Source organism: Hyperolius riggenbachi, chromosome 8, assembly GCF_040937935.1.
Source record: "Hyperolius riggenbachi isolate aHypRig1 chromosome 8, aHypRig1.pri, whole genome shotgun sequence".
In the NCBI taxonomy this organism is placed as follows: Eukaryota; Metazoa; Chordata; class Amphibia; order Anura; family Hyperoliidae; genus Hyperolius; species Hyperolius riggenbachi.
Window position 1 is genome coordinate 272,266,530 of NC_090653.1, and position 18,415 is coordinate 272,284,944.

Below are 18,415 nucleotides of genomic sequence, written 5' to 3' on the forward strand. Positions count from 1 at the left end.
TTATCAGTGACAGTTGTACTATAGTTCCACTGAAGTCAGACTGAAGAGAAAGTGTCTGCATACTTGAGTTCTTGAAGTGAGACAAAAGAAGAAAGGAACAAATGCATGAATTTGTTGTAGGATTGGGACAATACATACATCTTTTTCTCAGCATGCCATGTCAGTTCAGGTACCATTTAAAAGACATATGAAATAAGAGGTATACGGGGGCTGCCATATTTATTTCCTTTTAAACAATACCAGTTGCCTAGCATCCAGCTGATCTCTTTGGCTGCAGAAGGGTCTGAATCACGCACGTGAAACAAGCATACGGCTAATCCAGTCAGAAATATCTGCGTTGCATGCTTGTTCAGGGTATTAGAGGAAGAGGAGTGTGTAGGAGATATGAGTGGTGAAATACAGTGTCTTAAATATCAGCAGCATAATATAATACTGTGGAAAATGTAGCAGCACAGGGTCAGACACAGCTCCAGTATAGCAGCCTAGTGGAGAGCAGAGAAATAGGTTGCATTGAATACCAATCTGTGATGCGCCAAGCTTTTAATTGACCATACTTTTACTGACCAACAGAGGGAGCCAATTTCATGCAGTCTATCACAATGTATGCAAACGCCCACTAGCTGTATTTGGTGCACCAGCTGGCCCTCACTTACCACAGCTCGTCCACCACCCTCACCAGGACGAAGAAGGTGTTCTTGCTCACGCGCTGCTTGAACGTGTCCTGGAAGTGGCAGAACCTCTCATATGTTGACAGCGGTTAAAGAAAATGCTCACCAATCTAGTTGAGCTCTTACAAGACATTAAATAACATTCTGAAGTTATTTGAGAGAAGATTACACCCAATGCTTCCAAGAGCTCCTGGAATAACCGTGAAACAGAAGAAAAAAGCAGAAGCCAAATGGTGCAGTATATGTGAAATATAAACGGAATGTTACACTCACAAATGTTGGTTGCAAAAATTGTAACCACCACTGAAGCCTGCAGGAAGATGCACCCCCCTGCTGGGTTTTCCAGGTACTGCAATGCAGGAACTGGATGGTCACACTCCTAAGAAGTCTTCTAGGGCCAGCTTGAAAAAGCTCCAACCTCCCAAATGAGGTGTGACACAACCTACAAAAGCGCCATATGATCAAACACTTAAAAACAGTTTACAAAGTACAGATATATATATATATATATATATATATATATATATATACACACTATCACACTTGCTGAATCAAACTGACAGACATGGCTATTGTACACACCTGAAGAAATCGACAAGATCGAGAGACGTGTTGTCCATTTTTAATGCTCAATAAAGGTGTACTTAAAGTGAATGTTAAGCGGAAAAACAAAACCGATCCTTACGGAGAGGGAAGGCTCTGGGTCCTATAGAGCCTTTCCCTTCCTCTCATGGTCCCCTCGTTCTAGCACTGTTACCCGTTAGCAGTATCTGACCGATAGGTCGTATACTGCTCTGTGCCGCAGCGGGAGGATTCGGAAGTCTGAGGGCTCCTGAAGACAGGTGGCTCCGTACTGCACCTGCACATATGCAGTACTTAGCCAGCCGTGTTTGGGAGCACTTGGGCTCCTGAAGATTTCTGAAGCCACCTGCAGCGGGGGATTCAAATGAGGTTGACATCGCTGGAATGAGGGGACCATGAGAGGAATGAGAATGCTCCATAGGACCTAGAGCATTCCCTCCCCATAGGCAAATATCTGTTTTGTTTATTTTATTTCAATTGACATTATACTGGTCTTATTCTTCAGGAGAGGTAAGGTCAACACTGCCTCTCCTTTTTAAACTTTTTTTTTTAAGCGTTTTATCGTACCTGGCACCTCCAAAATTGCTCTTGTAAATCCTAAAGTTGAGCAATTTCCGTGAACCTGAATGATTAAGAAAATACATTTCCTCCAGATCGGATAAAATCTCCCAAAAAGTGAGTTTCCATTGACAAACAGGCTTTGTGCAAACAGCAGGAGGCAGCACCAGATCAGAAATGATAATATAACTCATTATGGGCATAATCATCTGATAGAGAAAGCATTGTTCAGGTTATAAAATAAAATCCAGTAAAAATGTATAATTGAATTCATTAAATCACATGCTAACCCCAAATCTTATAGAGACTTCAGCAGTGCCAAAAGGAAGCCCAGATCCACCCATTTCAAAGTTAAATAGAAACCGTGACCAATAATTGAACTTCATCCCAATCAGTATCTGATACCCCCTTTTACATGAGAAATCTATTCCTTTTCACAAACGGATCATCAGGGGGCGCTGTATGGCTGATATTGTGGTGAAACCCCTCCCACAAGAAACTGAGGACCATGGTACTCCTGGCAGTTTCCTGTCTGTGAACCTTGTTGCATTGTGGGTAATAGCTGTTTACAGCTGTTTCCAACTGCCAAAACAGCAAGCATCAGCTACTTCCAGTGACATCACCTGCCAGCACTAAAAATGTCACCATGTGATAAATGTCAGAATGTAAATCAGGGAGAGGAAAGCTTTCACAATGGGCAAACACTGACTAAATCATTTATACATAATTATTGTAAAAATGAAACATTTTTTTCATTACTTTATTTTCACGGGAGTTCCTCTTTAACGAGTAATGGAGTGAAGAGATGGCTACAACCCACAATGGACAGGCAGTGCTGGACCAAGGTAAACCAAAACCCAGTGGTAAAGTAGTCTTCAAGGAAGGAGGTCCACACAGTGCCACAACTGAAACACTTTATTAACAGACGTATCCAAACATAGCTTCACATGCACAACGCTGACATGTTTCGGACCTGCTGGTCCTTAATCATAGCACTATAACGAAGGACCAGCAGGTCCGAAACATGTCAGCGTTGTGCATGTGAAGCTATGTTTGGATACGTCCGTAATAATGTGTTTCAGTTGTGGCACTGTGTGGACCTCCTTCCTTGAAGTCATGTAGTGGTGAGGGATAGCCAGGGCTGGCCCCCTGTAGGAGGGGTAGGGAAGTACTGGAACTGGAGTTTATAAATGGAGCCAGGGAGGGATACACAAGAGAGAGAACATAGACAGAGAAAGGGCTCATTCACACTGTGTGTGGTGGAGCGCAGCACAATGTCCTGCATAGTGTGCCATGTGCCAGGCCACTGCATAGATAGCAACGTTTGTCATTCCCATTGGAGGGGTAGAATTTTCATTGCAGTACATATTATTGTGCATGGTTGTCAGCAATGGAGTGCCAATAAAGGAGGTGGCCATGTGATGTAAATTTATATTCAAAGAGAAAAAGAGAAGGGGGAATGGGAAAAGAGCAACGTCACTAAGTGAAAGAAAAACAAAGCAAAACATGGGAGAGCGAGTGCATAGAGAGAGAGGCAGAAGAAAAAGGAGAGAGAGGGAGAAAAGAGAGGGAGAAAAGAGAGGAAGGGAAGAGAGAAAAACGGGGCACAAAGGGGAAGAACAACGTAAATGGGGGAGAAGGGAAGGAAGGGGAAGAACAACGTAAAGGGGGGATAAGGGAAGGGGGGTGGGGAGAGAGAGGGAAATAAAGAGCAAAGAATGAAGAACATATAATAGACAAAAGGCAGAGAAAGAGAAAAAGCACAGTTGGGAAGAGAAGAGGTTTTATTTCCCATGTCAAGGATCAACAGGGCTAGCTCTAAAGCAGTATAGCTACATGGAGGCTACACTCGCAGGGACGTGGATTGGGGTTAAAATCTCCCAACACAGAGAGTCGGAATAACCTAAAGAGATTGCTCCCTTCCGGATTGATCCAAAAATAAACAAAAGCAAAGTTTTGTCCGATTTGGGCTAACCTCAGCACAGAAGGGCCCTGCTCAGTATTGTGGAATCAAAGTGGGACTATGTAGACACATTTTAAGGAACTAGGATCTGGGAAGCATGGTAGCTAACTGGCTTCTCCTTCTGCGCAAGGAGGTCAAGGTGTGACTCTTGGACAGGACACTTTGGAGTTGCATTTTTTTTATGTTTGTGTGAATTTCTTCTGGATACTTAAAGAGAAACCGTAACCAGGAATTGAACTTCATCCCAATCAGTAGCTGATACCTTCCTTTTCCATGAAAAATCTTTTCCTTTTCACAAATGGATCATCAGGGGGCTCTAGATGGCTGATACTGTGGGGAAATCCCTCCCACAGCGTGAAGTCAGGACCATGGTTCTGACATCACACTGTGGAAGCCTTGTTGCATTGTAAGAAATAACAGCTGTTTCCAACTGCCAAAAAAGCAAGCAGCATCTCCTTCCACTGACACCATGTGGTAAATGTCAGAATGTAAATCAGGCAAAGGAAAGATTTTACAATGGGCAAACACTGATTAAATAATTTATACATAATTATTGTATAAATGAAGCACTATTTTTTATTACATTATTTTTACTGGAGTTCCTCTTTATGTCTGCCTCCAACTCCAACCCAAACACACTGGTAGGTTAACTGATTTCCTCTGAAATATCCCCTAAACCAGGGGTCAGCAACCCGCGGCTCCAGAGCCGCATGCGGCTCTTTTTCACCTTTGCCGTGGCTCCGGTAGTGTGTGTCAGTGGCTGCGGCGCGCGTATGACGTGTGCTGCTGCTGGCCGGCAGCCTATCAGAGGGGCCGCCGGACCGATGCAGTGCAGGGCTTTGGGCGGCCATTTTCCCGTAGCCCTGCAGTGTAACGCAGGCAGGACGTGACGTCGGGAAGGAAGAGGATCGTGGGAGTTGCTCGCCACAAGGAGGTCGGGACCGGAGGAGATCGTGACAGGAGGTCTTCTGACTAGGTGAGTAAATGGGTTTTTCTTTTCATATCTGCTGAAGGATTGTGCATATTGGGGTCAGATCTGCTGAAGGATTGTGCACATTGGGGTCAGATCTGCTGAAGGATTGTGCACATTGGGGTCAGATCTGCTGAAGGATTGTGCACATTGGGGTCAGATCTGCTGAAGGATTGTGCACATTGGGGTCAGATCTGCTGAAGGATTGTGCACATTGGGGTCAGATCTGCTGAAGGATTGTGCATATTAGGGTCAGATCTGCTGAAGGATTGTGCATATTGCGGTCAGATCTGCTGAAGGATTTGTGCATATTGGGGTCAGATCTGCTGAAGCATTGTGCATATTGGGGTCAGATCTGCTCAAGGATTTGTGCATATTGGGGTCATATCTGCTAACAATTTGTGCATATTGGGGTCATATCTGCTAATGATTTGTGCATATTGGGGTCATATCTGCTAACGATTTGTGCATATTGGGGTCATATCTGCTAACGATTTGTGCATATTGGGGTCATATCTGCTAACAATGTGTGCATATTGGGGTCATATCTGCTAACGATTTGTGCATATTGGGGTCATATCTGCTTAGGATTGGTGCATATTGGGGTCATATCTGCTAACGATTTGTGCATATTGGGGTCATATCTGATCCTGTATATAGCATTAAGGTAAGAAACAATATATGCAGCGTTAGATTTGTTTTATAATGGTTTTGCGGCTCCCAGTTTTTTTCTCTTTTTGGAAACAGGTCCAAGTGGCTCTTTAAGTCTTAAAGGTTGCAGACCCCTGCCCTAAACTGTAGTAGGGCCGATGGATAATGAGCCACCCTCGTAAGGCCTAGCACACACATCTAATGTTTATTGGTTAATAAACATTGGATGGAAACAGGCTGTCTACATGTGGGTTTGATATCACTGTGTAAAACCTAAAGCTATAGGCTTGCTATACACCAGAGGTTCTGGATGCTTGCTTGGCTTAACAAGGGTGAAAAGGGATAATTTGCATATTAAGTAGTAGTGCATTGTGGGTAACCACAAATGTTCACTTATAACTGAATGATTGCAAATTTCCTTCTGTTTTAAGAAGGCAAATTACACCAAGCTTTGCTTTTTTTTTTAGTAGGAGGGCTTTTTGGTTCCTTTTATCCCCCTATACATTCCTAGTAGTTTGGGTCACCCTGAGCTGCTTGGTTACTCTGTTTTATTGGTTAATGACTGGCCAATTTAACAGCCCATCTCCACAATATGTTCATAGTATTCAGAGTCTGTTGGCCCTCATACTACATGGAGGTGGTAAAATTGGTAAGTGGTTGGCCAATCAATATTGGATGTGTGTATGCACCTTTAGTGATGCGATTTGCTCCCTGTACTCCGTAGAGCGCTGTGTAAAAATTGTTACATGTTGTAAACACATAATTGCATAAACTCTAGTATCAGTAACAAAATCTGCTTCAAAGCAGATCCTCCTCCTTCCCCCCCCTTTCTGAAGATGAAGAAAGGATATCTGTACTGCAGTTTCTCGATCAGCTCCTCTGGACTGATGAACGTCCGGTAGGTGGTCAGAAAAGCCTCACAGTAAAGCACCAGATCTGCGGGAGAATAGATAGCATAAGGACAATATACTGTAGTATGTACAAGAACCACATCTCCTCACAAGGCCCAGAGAAAACAGAAGATGTGAGAGTCAGTGAGATGAGGCAAGGATCTACATACTGCAGGAAGTAAGGCATTGAGTACAGAGTTAACCCGCAGCTTACAGCGGGTGAGGTCACACGGGGCGTGCTGCAGCAAGTACAGCCTGAGGAGATTCTTCATCCGAGAGGAAACACTTGTACAATGGAAGCCACAATCACCACCAGTGTTTCACCAGCCTCGCATCCGAGACTGAAAGACACAAACACGGCAATACTCCTCTGAGCTGGAGAAAAGATGCATGCGGGCCAAAATGCACCTCTTCAAGATCGCCTACTGCACCAATGCCGTAACTCACTCTGCTGAGCTCCAATTATGCAACCTGTACCTAGTGTGTCCCTATGCCCTGCCTTTAGATTGTAAGCCTCTGGCAGGGTGCTCCCCCTAGTGTATTCAACCTGATCACGCACCCCCTTCATCAGGTACCCTTCCTTCGGACTGACCTGGACTGGAGCCATGTTGTCTCTAAGAATGAAAAACTCTGTTGCATGACCTTGTATCTTGTTGTCTGTCTCCCTATTTATCGATTGCTCAGAGCTGTGTAACATGTTGGCGCTTTATAAACACATTTTATAATAATTCTCAAAATTTCTCTCTCATCCTTTTTCATCTTATCTATAGGACACCCAAAAAGCATAAAAAATACTTAGTATGAGGTATGAAAAGTAACTTAATCGCAAATAACTTCTGTGGAGAATTTTTTTTGTTTTGCTCAGCGACTTCTGAAAAGTTGTTCTATGGACAAGATGAAAATAAGCAACGAGAGAGAGAAATCATGAGTTGTGTTGCGGTGAATGAACTCCTTGGTCATATTGTTCCACAAGCTCTAATCTGCGTGAATAAGCTAAATGGTTTCTTCTATTCACACTCTGCCACAGCTCGTCTCTTGCATACCTTGGGTAAAACTCTGGTTCTATGACTGGGGTCCACAGACTCTTGGTGAAGCCACACTAGACACACAAGTAGTGGACATCTTCAGTAGTGGACATCTTCACTAGGGCACTCAACTGGTTGTGCAACAGCAGCAATATATGTACAAATCAGAAGTGGCTGTCTCACTGGTCTTGAGATGAAGAGTGAGATCTATGTAGTATCCTCCTCCAAGGAGCAGGATAACAGGTCTCTAGCAGTGACACAGCACTTGAGTGTTTGTTTAGTACTGTATATCCACTTCTATGCGCTATTAAGCACTTTATATGCGGTTTCATCCATTAATAGTCATAATACAGCCACTTGTTATGAATTTTTGCAAATCAATTATACAATTGTGCTCAATGTTTGTGTTTAGGATTTATTTTTGCACCAGCACGGTTTTGTTTATGGTAGGCAAAGTTTAAAGAAAACCTGTAACTAAAAAAAGTGCCTAATTTGGGTACTTACCTTGGTAGGGAAGCCTCTGGATCCGCCAGAGGCTTCACTTGGTCCGCCTGGCTGTTCCAGTGCTGGGATCCCTGTAAGCCCGTCGACAAGCTCGGCTGTGCTGGCAGCTTCCGCCCGGGCACTGGCACGGAGCCGAAAGCGCTTGGCTTTATCCACCGAGTACTAACGGTGGCTCTGTGCTACTGCACAGGCGCAAGCAGTCCTGCACAGCCGCGCTCGTACGGAGCGGCCACAAACTGGGGGGGGGGGGGTGACCGGGCTCTAGAGTGGCGAGGCGGACAGGGTCGGAGGAAGCCTCCTTACTGAGGTAAGTAAAAAACGTGTGAATTCTTCCTGTTCTGTGTCAAAACTGCCAGGAAGATGGTGGCTCCTGTGCATGCAACAATTAGTGGAAGAGGAAGGTTAGAGAGGAGCACGTGGGCTACTTTCACACTATATCAGTTGTACATCACAACGCAATGGTGATCAAAAGTTGCATCAAACGTTTTCAGTGCAACTCATACTTTGCAGCATACAGTCCATAGGCTTATGCTTGCACCACAGCCAGAACTGCAGTGCATGCAGTGTGCTATCCCAACAGAATGCACTGCGCCGCAAACACATCAGTGCGAAAGCGCCATCAACATAACTGCAATGTGTTTTTCGATGCGATTATACTGTCCACCGCGACGCAACAGACATAGGCCCTTATTCAAGTCACTTTTTCTCCAAAGTTTTCTCCTAGGAGAGCATTTTTCATCTTCTGTTTAACTCCCTAACGACCGCGTTACGCCGATAGGGGTGACCGCGGCGGCTCCCCCAGGACTGCCTAACGCCAATTGGTGTTAAGTCCTGTGGGCATGGTTTGCAGGGGATCGCGCGCATCCCCGCTTGAATGACGGAGCTCTGCTCCATCATCAGTCTCCCAGTGGCGATCGCCGCTAGGAGACTGTTAGACAGCGAAACCGCCATCTACTTACACTGTACATCGCTGTGATCTATGGCAGCGATGTACTGGGGACAGCCGTGCCACTCGGCTGTCCCCTGGGGAGACACAAGAGCGATCGGCTCTCACAGGCTGATGCCTAGGACAGCCAATCGCTGTCATCGGCTGGCGGGGGGAGGGAGGGTGGTAAAATAAATAAATAAAAAAAATACATACATTTATTTAAAAATAAAACCCCCCACAAAAAAATAAATAAACATGGCAGCAGCGATCGGAGCCCACCAACAGAAAGCTCTGTTGGTGGGCCAAAAGGGGGGGGGGGGGACAGGAAACACTTGTGTGCTGATTTGTAAGGCCCTGCAGTGAGGCCTTAGGCCCCGTTCAGACTGCAGAACGCGGACCGCAACGCGTACGAACGCACGCCATCCGCGTTCGTATGCGTTGCGTGGCTGATCCCATCACTGAAAAGTGAATGGGACAGCCATGCGTTTTTACAAAAAATGCGTGCAGCATGCGTTCCCGGACCGCACAGGTCCGGAACGCATGCAGTGTGAACATCAGACATTGCACTCTATGCAATGTCTGATGTCGTGCGCGTCGGCCACCTGCACGCGTTTCCAAAACGCGGCTGGAAACGCGTGCAGTGTGAACGGGGCCTTAAAGTTGCAGTGGCCTGAATTGTAAAAAAAAAAGTCTGGTCACTAGGGGGTGTAAGCCTACAAGTGGTTAAAATAACTTTTCTGCACTCTGCAATTGAAAAAGTATAAAAAAACAGCTGAAAAAATACTGTAAAAAATATTCAGAGTAATAAAGGGCATTTTATTGAGGTGGTGTGAAAATATCACCTAAGAGAAAACTAAGGAGTAGAAGTGAATTGGATTGGGCCCCAAGTGTGAAATAAGCCTTAGGAGATTTGTAGTCTTGTTATATGGTAAACCTGTTTCTGTTGTTTAGAGGCAGTTTATAGATTTCTGCTGGAGGGTGATGACTGGAATATAGAAGATTTTTTAATTTTATTGTAGATTCCCATGCAGTTTAGTTAGGAGGGGGGCAGATGAGAGGGAATATCCTGCACGCTGGTGCCCCCCGCTGGTCATATAGCCATTGTCTATATGCAACTGAAGCCCTCTCCAACGATTGGCTGACCTGCTCAGCTTCTGCTTGATCAATCACTGCAGACTAGGTGTAACGTGTGTGTGCATTTCTTATTGGCTTATAAGCAGCCTGCAGGCTTTATAAAGCAGCAGAGGACTGTTTGGGAGTGAGTATTTCCCTCTTTGTGTGTTTGGTAAGTTTCAGAGCAGTTGGGGACAGGCTCTTGGGGGTGGCAGCTCCAGGGCTTGACTGCGCTCACATATGATGTTACATGCTGGTTCTGGAGCCCCGGGCAGTGAGAGTTCCCGGGGCCCCAGGCTGGCTTGTGCACCATTGTTTTTAATGGAATATAGAAGAGCTCACCTTTGCGATCGGTCTCTGTGGCGTGGACCAATAAGATGTCTCCGGAACCTCCCCTTACATCTGGACCATCATCACCCTGTGCATACAAACATCATCATTTGCTTCTGTAAATACAAACACCATGGTCATCTCTCCACCTCCTCTGCACAGAAGACGCTCCTCACCTCTTGTTTCAGCGTGAGTTTGGTCATGATTTCGTTGTGGTCCACAAGCGACAGCTCATCAAGCTCCTCGCTCTCCTCCGCCTCTGGTGTTTCATTATTATGCCCACCAGGGGAATTGGGTAGCCTGGAGACAGAAGTTAAGACCATGTCATCAAAGTCAATTAGCCAGTTATGGAACAAGCAGGACCTTTATGAAGGCGTATAAGAAACTGTGTCCCTGGAGACACATGACTAACATGCTGTGACCTAAATACAACTGGCCATTTTATCCCTGATTAAATCAATAGAACATTACACTATGTGACAGCAATATTGCTGATGGCAAGTCTCAATCTACCACTCCTATTTCTCTTTAAAGGAGACGTGTACTTTTATCAAATATGCTAAGTTAGCTTGAATTTCTCAGAGGTGACATGAGATGATGAGATCGACATGTGTATGTACAGTGCCAAGTGCTGTTCTTTTTTTCTTTCTCTGCCTGAAAGAGTTAAACATCAGGTATGCAAGTGACAGTTTCTGTCTGGGTTGGTACTGGGTCAGACTACAGCATAACCCTCACTGATAAGGAATTAAAGCCATAAAAACCTTTCCTGGCAAAAAATGGCTTCTGAGAACAGGGAAGAGATAAAAAAGGGTTAATAGATCATAGAGTTGAGCACTGGCATCCATCATTGATGGTGTCATTGAGCAGAGACAATGAAACAGTAAAAACTAAAAAATTATATTTAAATATAAAATAAAACTAGGATATCTAAAAAAAAAAAAAAAAAGGCATTTTTAGGATGAGGAGGTTAGATACAATTGTTTATCTCAGTGTATTTTCACCTCGGATGTCCTTTAATAATTAAGTTGTAATACATTAATGCTTTTTGACCCTTTGAGGAGATCTGAAGACCTCCTGGCTGCCTACTGTTGCAAATACCTCCCTGCCACAGCAACCTGTATACCATACCTCCCAACTTTGAGATAAGAACGATGAACACTATAAGACACGCCCCTACCACGCCAACAGACACAACCCTGCCACACCCCTAGACATCCATATCACAAAGAATGCAAAAGATGTAGTTTTCAAATTTATACCACACTTGCCCTTTCTATCATCATTAGGTTTCCTTAATTGTAACATTTGGAACTAAGACACGCATCAGTTTAAAGTATCGGCATAAAGTTAAAAGTCAATTAAACACATTTCTAAGTAGAAAAATATAAATAGACATACAGTAGATCTTTACACCAGTCCTGAAAGAGGGATAAATGGGGAAGAAAGAGGGAAAGAGGAATTTGGCTCCCAAAGAGGGACTGTCCTTCAGAAAGAGCTGGGAGCTATGTGTACACTTTGCACACTATCACCACTCTAATAACAAAATGGAGACACCAAGAGCCCAATATAGTGTAGTAAGTACTGGTAAATGGATATGACAAGTATGTATATATTCTCACAAAGGTGGGTTACCGTCTAGGTAACTACTATTTCAGCAGGTGGGAAGGTTAGACGTGTCCCCACTCAGGATTAAGAAGTTGCTCTCTGTAGATAGGAAGTAAGGGGTTGCCACCAAAGGTGGACTCAGGAACTAAGTAAGCAGACAGAGGCGCCAGAAGAATAAAATATACTAAAAACTTTAAAACGAGAGGAGGCAGTGGTGGGCTTACCTCCTCCAAGCAGACACATACGAATGTTGTGTAAATTCAAACAACAAAAGATTTATTTGTATACTCCAGAAAGTGCAATTGCAACGCGTTTCGCGGGCATCTCCCACTTCATCAGGCAATACAAAAGGAGCATACAACTCAAACAGGTCTGGTACAATGCTCAGCGCCTGTTAACAGAGGCGTTGAGCTTTGAACATTTGTATGTGTCTGCTTGGAGGAGGTAAGCCCACCACTGCCTCCTGTCGTTTTTCAGTTTTTAGTACCGTATATTCCGGCGTATAAGACGACCCCCCAACTTTTCCAGTTAAAATATAGTTTGGGATATACTCGCCGTATAAGACTACCCCTCTTCCAGCGCACACCTAATTAAAATAAAAAAATCATGTACTGGTGCTGTGTATGAACAGATACTGGTGCTGTACTGTATGTGTTACCCAGTATATAACAGTATATAGTCAATTGACTTGTTGCATTGGTCAACTCTCCTTAAGTAGACTGGTCAGCTCTCCTTGTCTACCTGTTTATCAGAGCGGTATGGAAGAATAGATTGCGCTCCATCAGCAGGGAGATCTGAGAGGCGGTAACAGGATAGGGCGTATCACCCGGCATCAATGACACCCGGCGTATAAGACGACCCCCAACTTTTCAGAAGATTTTCAAGGGTTAAAAAGTAGTCTTATACGCGGGAATATACAGTATATGTTAATTCTTCTGGCACCTCTGTCTGCTTACATAGCACCACTCTAATGTCTCTGCATCTCTGTGAGGAAGGTTTACTTATTTGTGCTGTATATATTTGTGAAAATATATTCCACATTAGTCTCTAACCTTACACAAGAGGCCACCAAAATGCTTGTACGTGCCTTAACCACTTGCCGACCGCACGCTTATACCGTGCGTCGGCAAAGTGCCAGCTGCAGGCTGATTAATTAGGAAGCAGCCGCTCGCGCGAGCGGCTGCTTCCTGTCAATTCACGGCGGGGGGCTCCGTGAATAGCCTGCGGGCCGCCGATGGCGGCTCGCAGGCTAAATGTAAACACAAGCGGAAATAATCCGCTTTGTTTACATTGTACGGCGCTGCTGCGCAGCAGCACCGTAAGGCAGATCGGCGATCCCCATCCAATCAGCGGCCGGGGATCGCTGCCATGTGACAGGGGACGTCCCGTCACTGGCTGCACAGGACGGATAGCGTCCTGTGCAGCCTCGATCGCCGGGGGGGGCCAGGTAGGAGAGGGAGGGGGAGGATTTCGCCGCGGAGGGGGGCTTTGAGGTGCCCCCCCCCGCAACACCCAGGCAGGCAGGAGAGATCAGACCCCCCCTGCACATCATCCCCATAGGGGGGAAAAAAGGGGGGCAATCTGATCGCTCTGCATGCAATCTGATCTGTGCTGGGGGCTGCACAGCCCACCCAGCACAGATCACTCAAAACAGCGCTGGTCCTTAAAGAGAATCTGTATTGTTAAAATCGCACAAAAGTAAACATACCAGTGCGTTAGGGGACATCTCCTATTACCCTCTGTCACAATTTCGCCGCTCCCCGCCACATTAAAAGTGGTTAAAAACAGTTTTAAAAAGTTTGTTTATAAACAAATAAAATGGCCACCAAAACAGGAAGTAGGTTGATGTACAGCATGTCCACACATAGAAAATACATCCATACACAAGCAGGCTGTATACACCCTTCCTTTTTAATCTCAAGAGATCATTTGTGTGCTTCTTTCCCCCTGCAGCTAACTTCCACTGAAGTGTCAGGCTGTTTCTTCCTGCAGAGTGCAGACAGCTGTGCCTGTATGTAATTCCTCAGTATGTGAAAGCCCAGCCAGCTCAGAGGACGATTTATCCAGCTTGTAAAAGATAATAGAGCAGAGAGAAGCTGCACTAATCTAAATAATACACAGGCAGTGTGCAGAGAGGGGCCTGGAGGTGGGAGATGCATCACAGAACCACAACATTGAAGAACTTGGCAGCCTTCCAGACACAGCCTGACAAGTCTGACAAGAGAGAGATAAGTTGATTTATTACAGAGATGGTGATAGTAGAACGTGCTGCAGTAAGCCAGAACAGATTAAAATAGCTTTTGGAACTTGTAGGATGATAAAAAAAAGATGCAATTTTTGTTACGGAGTCTCTTTAAGGGGGGGTAAAGGGTGGGTCATCAAGTGGTTAAAGGGGAACTGAAGAGAGAGGTATATGGAGGCTGTCATGTTTATTTCCTTTTAGACAATACCAGTTGCCTGGCAGTCCTGCTGATCCTCTGCCTCTAATACTATTAGCCATAGCCCCTAAACAAGCATGCAGCAGATCAGGTGTTTCAGTGGTTCAGACTTATAAGTCTGATTTGACAAGATTAGCTGCATGCTTGTTTCTGGTTTTAATCAGATACTACTTAAGAGAAATAGACCAGCAGGGCTGCCAGGCAACTGGTATTGATTAAAAGGAAATAAACATGACAGCCTCCATATAATTCTCTCTTCAGTTCCCCTTTAATCATCTCACGCCTAGACTACTGCAACACCCTGCTCTGTGGTCTACCAAAGAACAGGCTAGCACCTCTCCAATCCCTTCTAAACTCAGCTGCCCGCCTCATTCATCTTTCCACAGGCTCCTCTGATGCAGCCCTACTGTGCCGTTCCCTCCACTGGCTGCCTATTACCCAGAGGATCCAGTTCAAACTCCTGACCTTCGCTCCTCCCAAGAAACTCTTCTGGCCTCTAAGCTGATCACCTCCTCTCATGCTCGCATCCAGGACTTCACACGAGCATCACCCCTCATCTGGAGCGCTCTTCCATAGCCTCTACGTCATGCTCCAAACCTGGACATCTTCAAAACGCACTCTTAAAACACACCTGCTAAGACAAGCTAATAAAATTGTATAGCCCCTATTTACAGTACATATCTGTTCACAATGTAATCAGAGGCAAAGGCTTACTGCCTCATCCATCCACCCCCCTCCCCCCACGTCTCCTAACCTAGTGTGTCTTCCCACTACCCTTTAGATTGCTCGCAAGGGCAGAGTCACCCTCCTAAGGTTTACTATTTTTGTTGCAATACTTGTGCTGCTTGAGACTCTGCTGTACATTTTTTGGTTGTACCTATGTTCCCCTTGTTGTCTTATTGTGCTTTGTAAAGCACTGTGGAATATGCTGGTGCTATATAAATAAAAAAAATAACAGCGATTGGTTGTGTTTTTTCAGCATGTCTAATCGCTAATGGGATGTTGAAGGACACCTATATACTCTTGCTAAAGGCACCCAAAACAAAAACAGTTGTTTTGGGCGATCCGAGTTCCATGTGTGTACCGGCCTTTATTCTGCAAGTACATAAATATATAAACCCAATCTCACGATGAATAGAGAGATGCCAATTGAGAGTAATCGTTTCTCGAAAAACTCCTCGCTTTTAAAGTGGACCTAAACTCTTGTGCAGTAGACATTAAAACACTGAGAAATCCACCCTGTGTGTGTTTAGAGAGAACAGCCCGTCTAAGTCTCCCCTCTCAGCAAATAATCACAAGTATAATTTGAGCTCTGTGTCATGGGTGTGCACTTATATGCTAATATTAAGGAGGTTAACTCGATTGTGCTCCAATGAAAGCTGAAAGTAAACACACTGCAGATTTATTGTAGGTGTTCTGTAAGCTATAATAAATAAATGTTTTTCTTCAAAGGTTATTATGCTGTTGCTTATCTTTTAAAATCAGAGAGGAAGTTCTTGGTTCAGGTCCGCTTTAATGAGGCCAAAGCACTGCAGGGTGCAGAACAATGGCTATATTGCGGCTCCTTGTATGCCAGGCATTGCTGACAGGCTTATGGCGCTAGTACAGGTGGCCATTAATAAACCCATCGTTAGATGTAACGCTGTTGCTGAAATAACTGTAATTAACTTGAGCCTTTCAATGATCAGCAATAAGCAGAGGTGGTAAATGCTTTGTAATGAGGCGCTGACATTGTCACAGTGGCAAGCTGAGTGGTTTGGAACTAGAACAACACTAGCTATTCGACATGGAAATGTAATTGCCTAGCATGCTATAATTTACTTGGATGGTATGAAAGGTGAAGGAGAGGAGAAGACAGAGGAGGGAGCGGAGCAGATGGGAGGAAGTGCAGACAAAGCATACGGATGACAGCGCTGGAAAAAGACGTGCACAGAGCACAGTGTGGGGAGGGGGGGGGGGGGGGGGGGGGTGCAGGGGAGGACCAGACAGGGACAGAAAAGGCAAATCCAGGCACAAGATGAACATCAGGTCCGATTTGCATGCAAATATTCATTATTGAATTGCAAACCCGGGAGATTTGCAATGCAACTTTGTTGATACTTGGAGGGAAAAGTTTCTGGGTCTTAACCAGCCTGGCGTTCTATTAAGATCCCCAGGCTGGCGACCGGACGTTTTTTTTTTAATGAAAAAAAAAACTATTGCATGCAGCCAACTGAAAGTTGGCTGCATGAAAGCCCACTAGAGGGCGCTCCTAATGCGTACTTCTGATCGCCTCCGGCGATCAGAAGTGACAAGAAAGGCCGCGATGAGCGGCCCTTCTTGTTTTGCTTTCCTCGTCACCATGGCGACGAGCGGAGTGACGTCATGGACGTCAGCCGACGTCCTGACGTCAGCCGCCTCCGATCCAGCCCTTAGTGCTGGCCGGAACTGTTTGGTCCGGCTGCGCTGGGCCCGGGCGGCTGGGGGGACCCTCTTTCGCCGCTGCATGCGACGCATCGCTGCACTGCGCTGGCGATCAGGTAGCACACGCGGCTGGCAAAGTGTCGGCTGCGTGTGCTACTTTTTATTTGATGAAAATCAGCCCAGCAGGGCCTGAGCGGCAGCCTCCGGTGGTAATGGACGAGCTGAGCTTGTCCATACCGCCAGGCTGGTTAAAGAGGCCTCCCTTGACTTTCTCGGTCTTGTTCCTGCTCTGGGACCCCCTCCCCAAAGTGTGGCCTCCACTGTGCCTGCCCACCACTGTACCATGGCGTACGTGTCAGTATGCCATCGGCGAGTTGGTCGCCGGGAGAGCCGAATGACGGCTCTCTGCTGCTAAACTCCCTGGCAGCGTTAAATACTATTCCCCCTCCAAGTTGTTGCAACTCGGCAATTGCCGGAGGCCCATTATTATTCTTACGCACAGCATAACAAATCTATGCAGCTTGTAAAGGGACCATCAAAACGCTTTTACTGCAAGATTTGATGAGTCCATTTTTAGTTTAGATGTACATAATAATTAGCATAATTCTATATCGCAATTAGCAAAAAAAATGCATGCCGGGAGAGGTAGCTCCCATTGATGTGATTACATCTCCTGGTCAGGAGAAGCAGCCACATCAATGAACTACCTCTCCCAGCATACATTGCGGCGGTCGAGGACAGAGGATATCACTGCAGAAATTTCAACCTTGGAGTTGGTGGGCCACTGCGTCTGCGCAGCTCTGTCCACGCGTGTTTTTCTTTGCATTCCTGCCCACAATGGCATCCTGCGCAGGCCACTTTTGCGGACAAGAATACAAAGGATACGCGTGGACAGAGCTGTGCAGACGCAGTGGCCCTCCGACTCAGTCGGCAAAAATGAAACTAGCCCGCGGCGAGGGAATGGAGGATCGTTCAGGAGCAGTGAGGGGACAGGATGGCTGCAGGGGGCTGGTAGAAGCCCGAGGTAAGTGAAACTAATTTTTTTCCCTAACCTTTAGGTTTCCTTTAAAGAGACTCTGAAGCGAGAATAAATCTCGCTTCAGAGCTCATAGTTAGCAGGGGCATGTGTGCCCCTGCTAAAACGCCGCTATCCCGCGGCTAAACGGGGGTCCCTTCACCCCCAACCCCCCCCCCCCCCCCTGCAAAATCAACGACCAACTGGGTCGTAAATTTTGCTCTTCCTGTAGGCAGGGCTAACGGCTGCAGCCCTGCCTCTCAGCGCGTCTATCAGACGCGCATTGCCGCCTCTCCCCCGCCCCTCTCAGTGAAGGAAGACTGAGAGGGGCAGGGGAGAGGCGGAGGTACGCGTCTGATAGACGCACGGGAGGCAGGGCTGCGGCGGTTAGCCCTGCCCCAATGCGGAAGAGCTCCCCCGCTGCACGGAGGGGATTTGGGGGATCAGGGACCCCCGTTAAGCCACGGGATAGTGGCGTTTTAGCAGGGGCACACATGCCCCTGCTATCTATGAGGTCTGAAGCGAGATTTATTCTCGCTTCAGACTCTCTTTAAGCGGCAGACAGATGGTTGCCTTGAGAAAATGTCGCCTTGATAAAGGGACCGAGTGAGGTTACGAAACGCTGGCATAAGCTCTGGCATTCTGATTATTTCCAGATTTAGAGTCTAAAAGCCATGCAATTTTTTCACAAGCTTTCAGACCATAAAAACAACAAGAAAAAAAAAAACATACCACAGAGAGAATTGCAGCAGCCCCTGCATTTAACTCACTC

The 18,415-nt window shown here is 45.9% G+C and overlaps 1 protein-coding gene across 5 annotated transcripts in view; it reads right to left on the reverse strand.

Moving 5' to 3' along the window:
- Positions 1-18,415, reverse strand: part of RAPGEF1 (Rap guanine nucleotide exchange factor 1) — a 215,100-nt gene that overhangs the window by 25,870 nt on the left and 170,815 nt on the right. For all 5 annotated transcript variants that reach the window (XM_068248875.1, XM_068248873.1, XM_068248872.1 and 2 more), the window contains 4 exons: positions 10,359-10,482; positions 10,195-10,270; positions 6,240-6,328; positions 654-742 (listed from right to left, as the gene is read on the reverse strand). In XM_068248875.1, the coding sequence (XP_068104976.1) occupies positions 654-742; positions 6,240-6,328; positions 10,195-10,270; positions 10,359-10,482 (378 nt within the window). The remainder of the gene's footprint in view (positions 1-653; positions 743-6,239; positions 6,329-10,194; positions 10,271-10,358; positions 10,483-18,415) is intronic.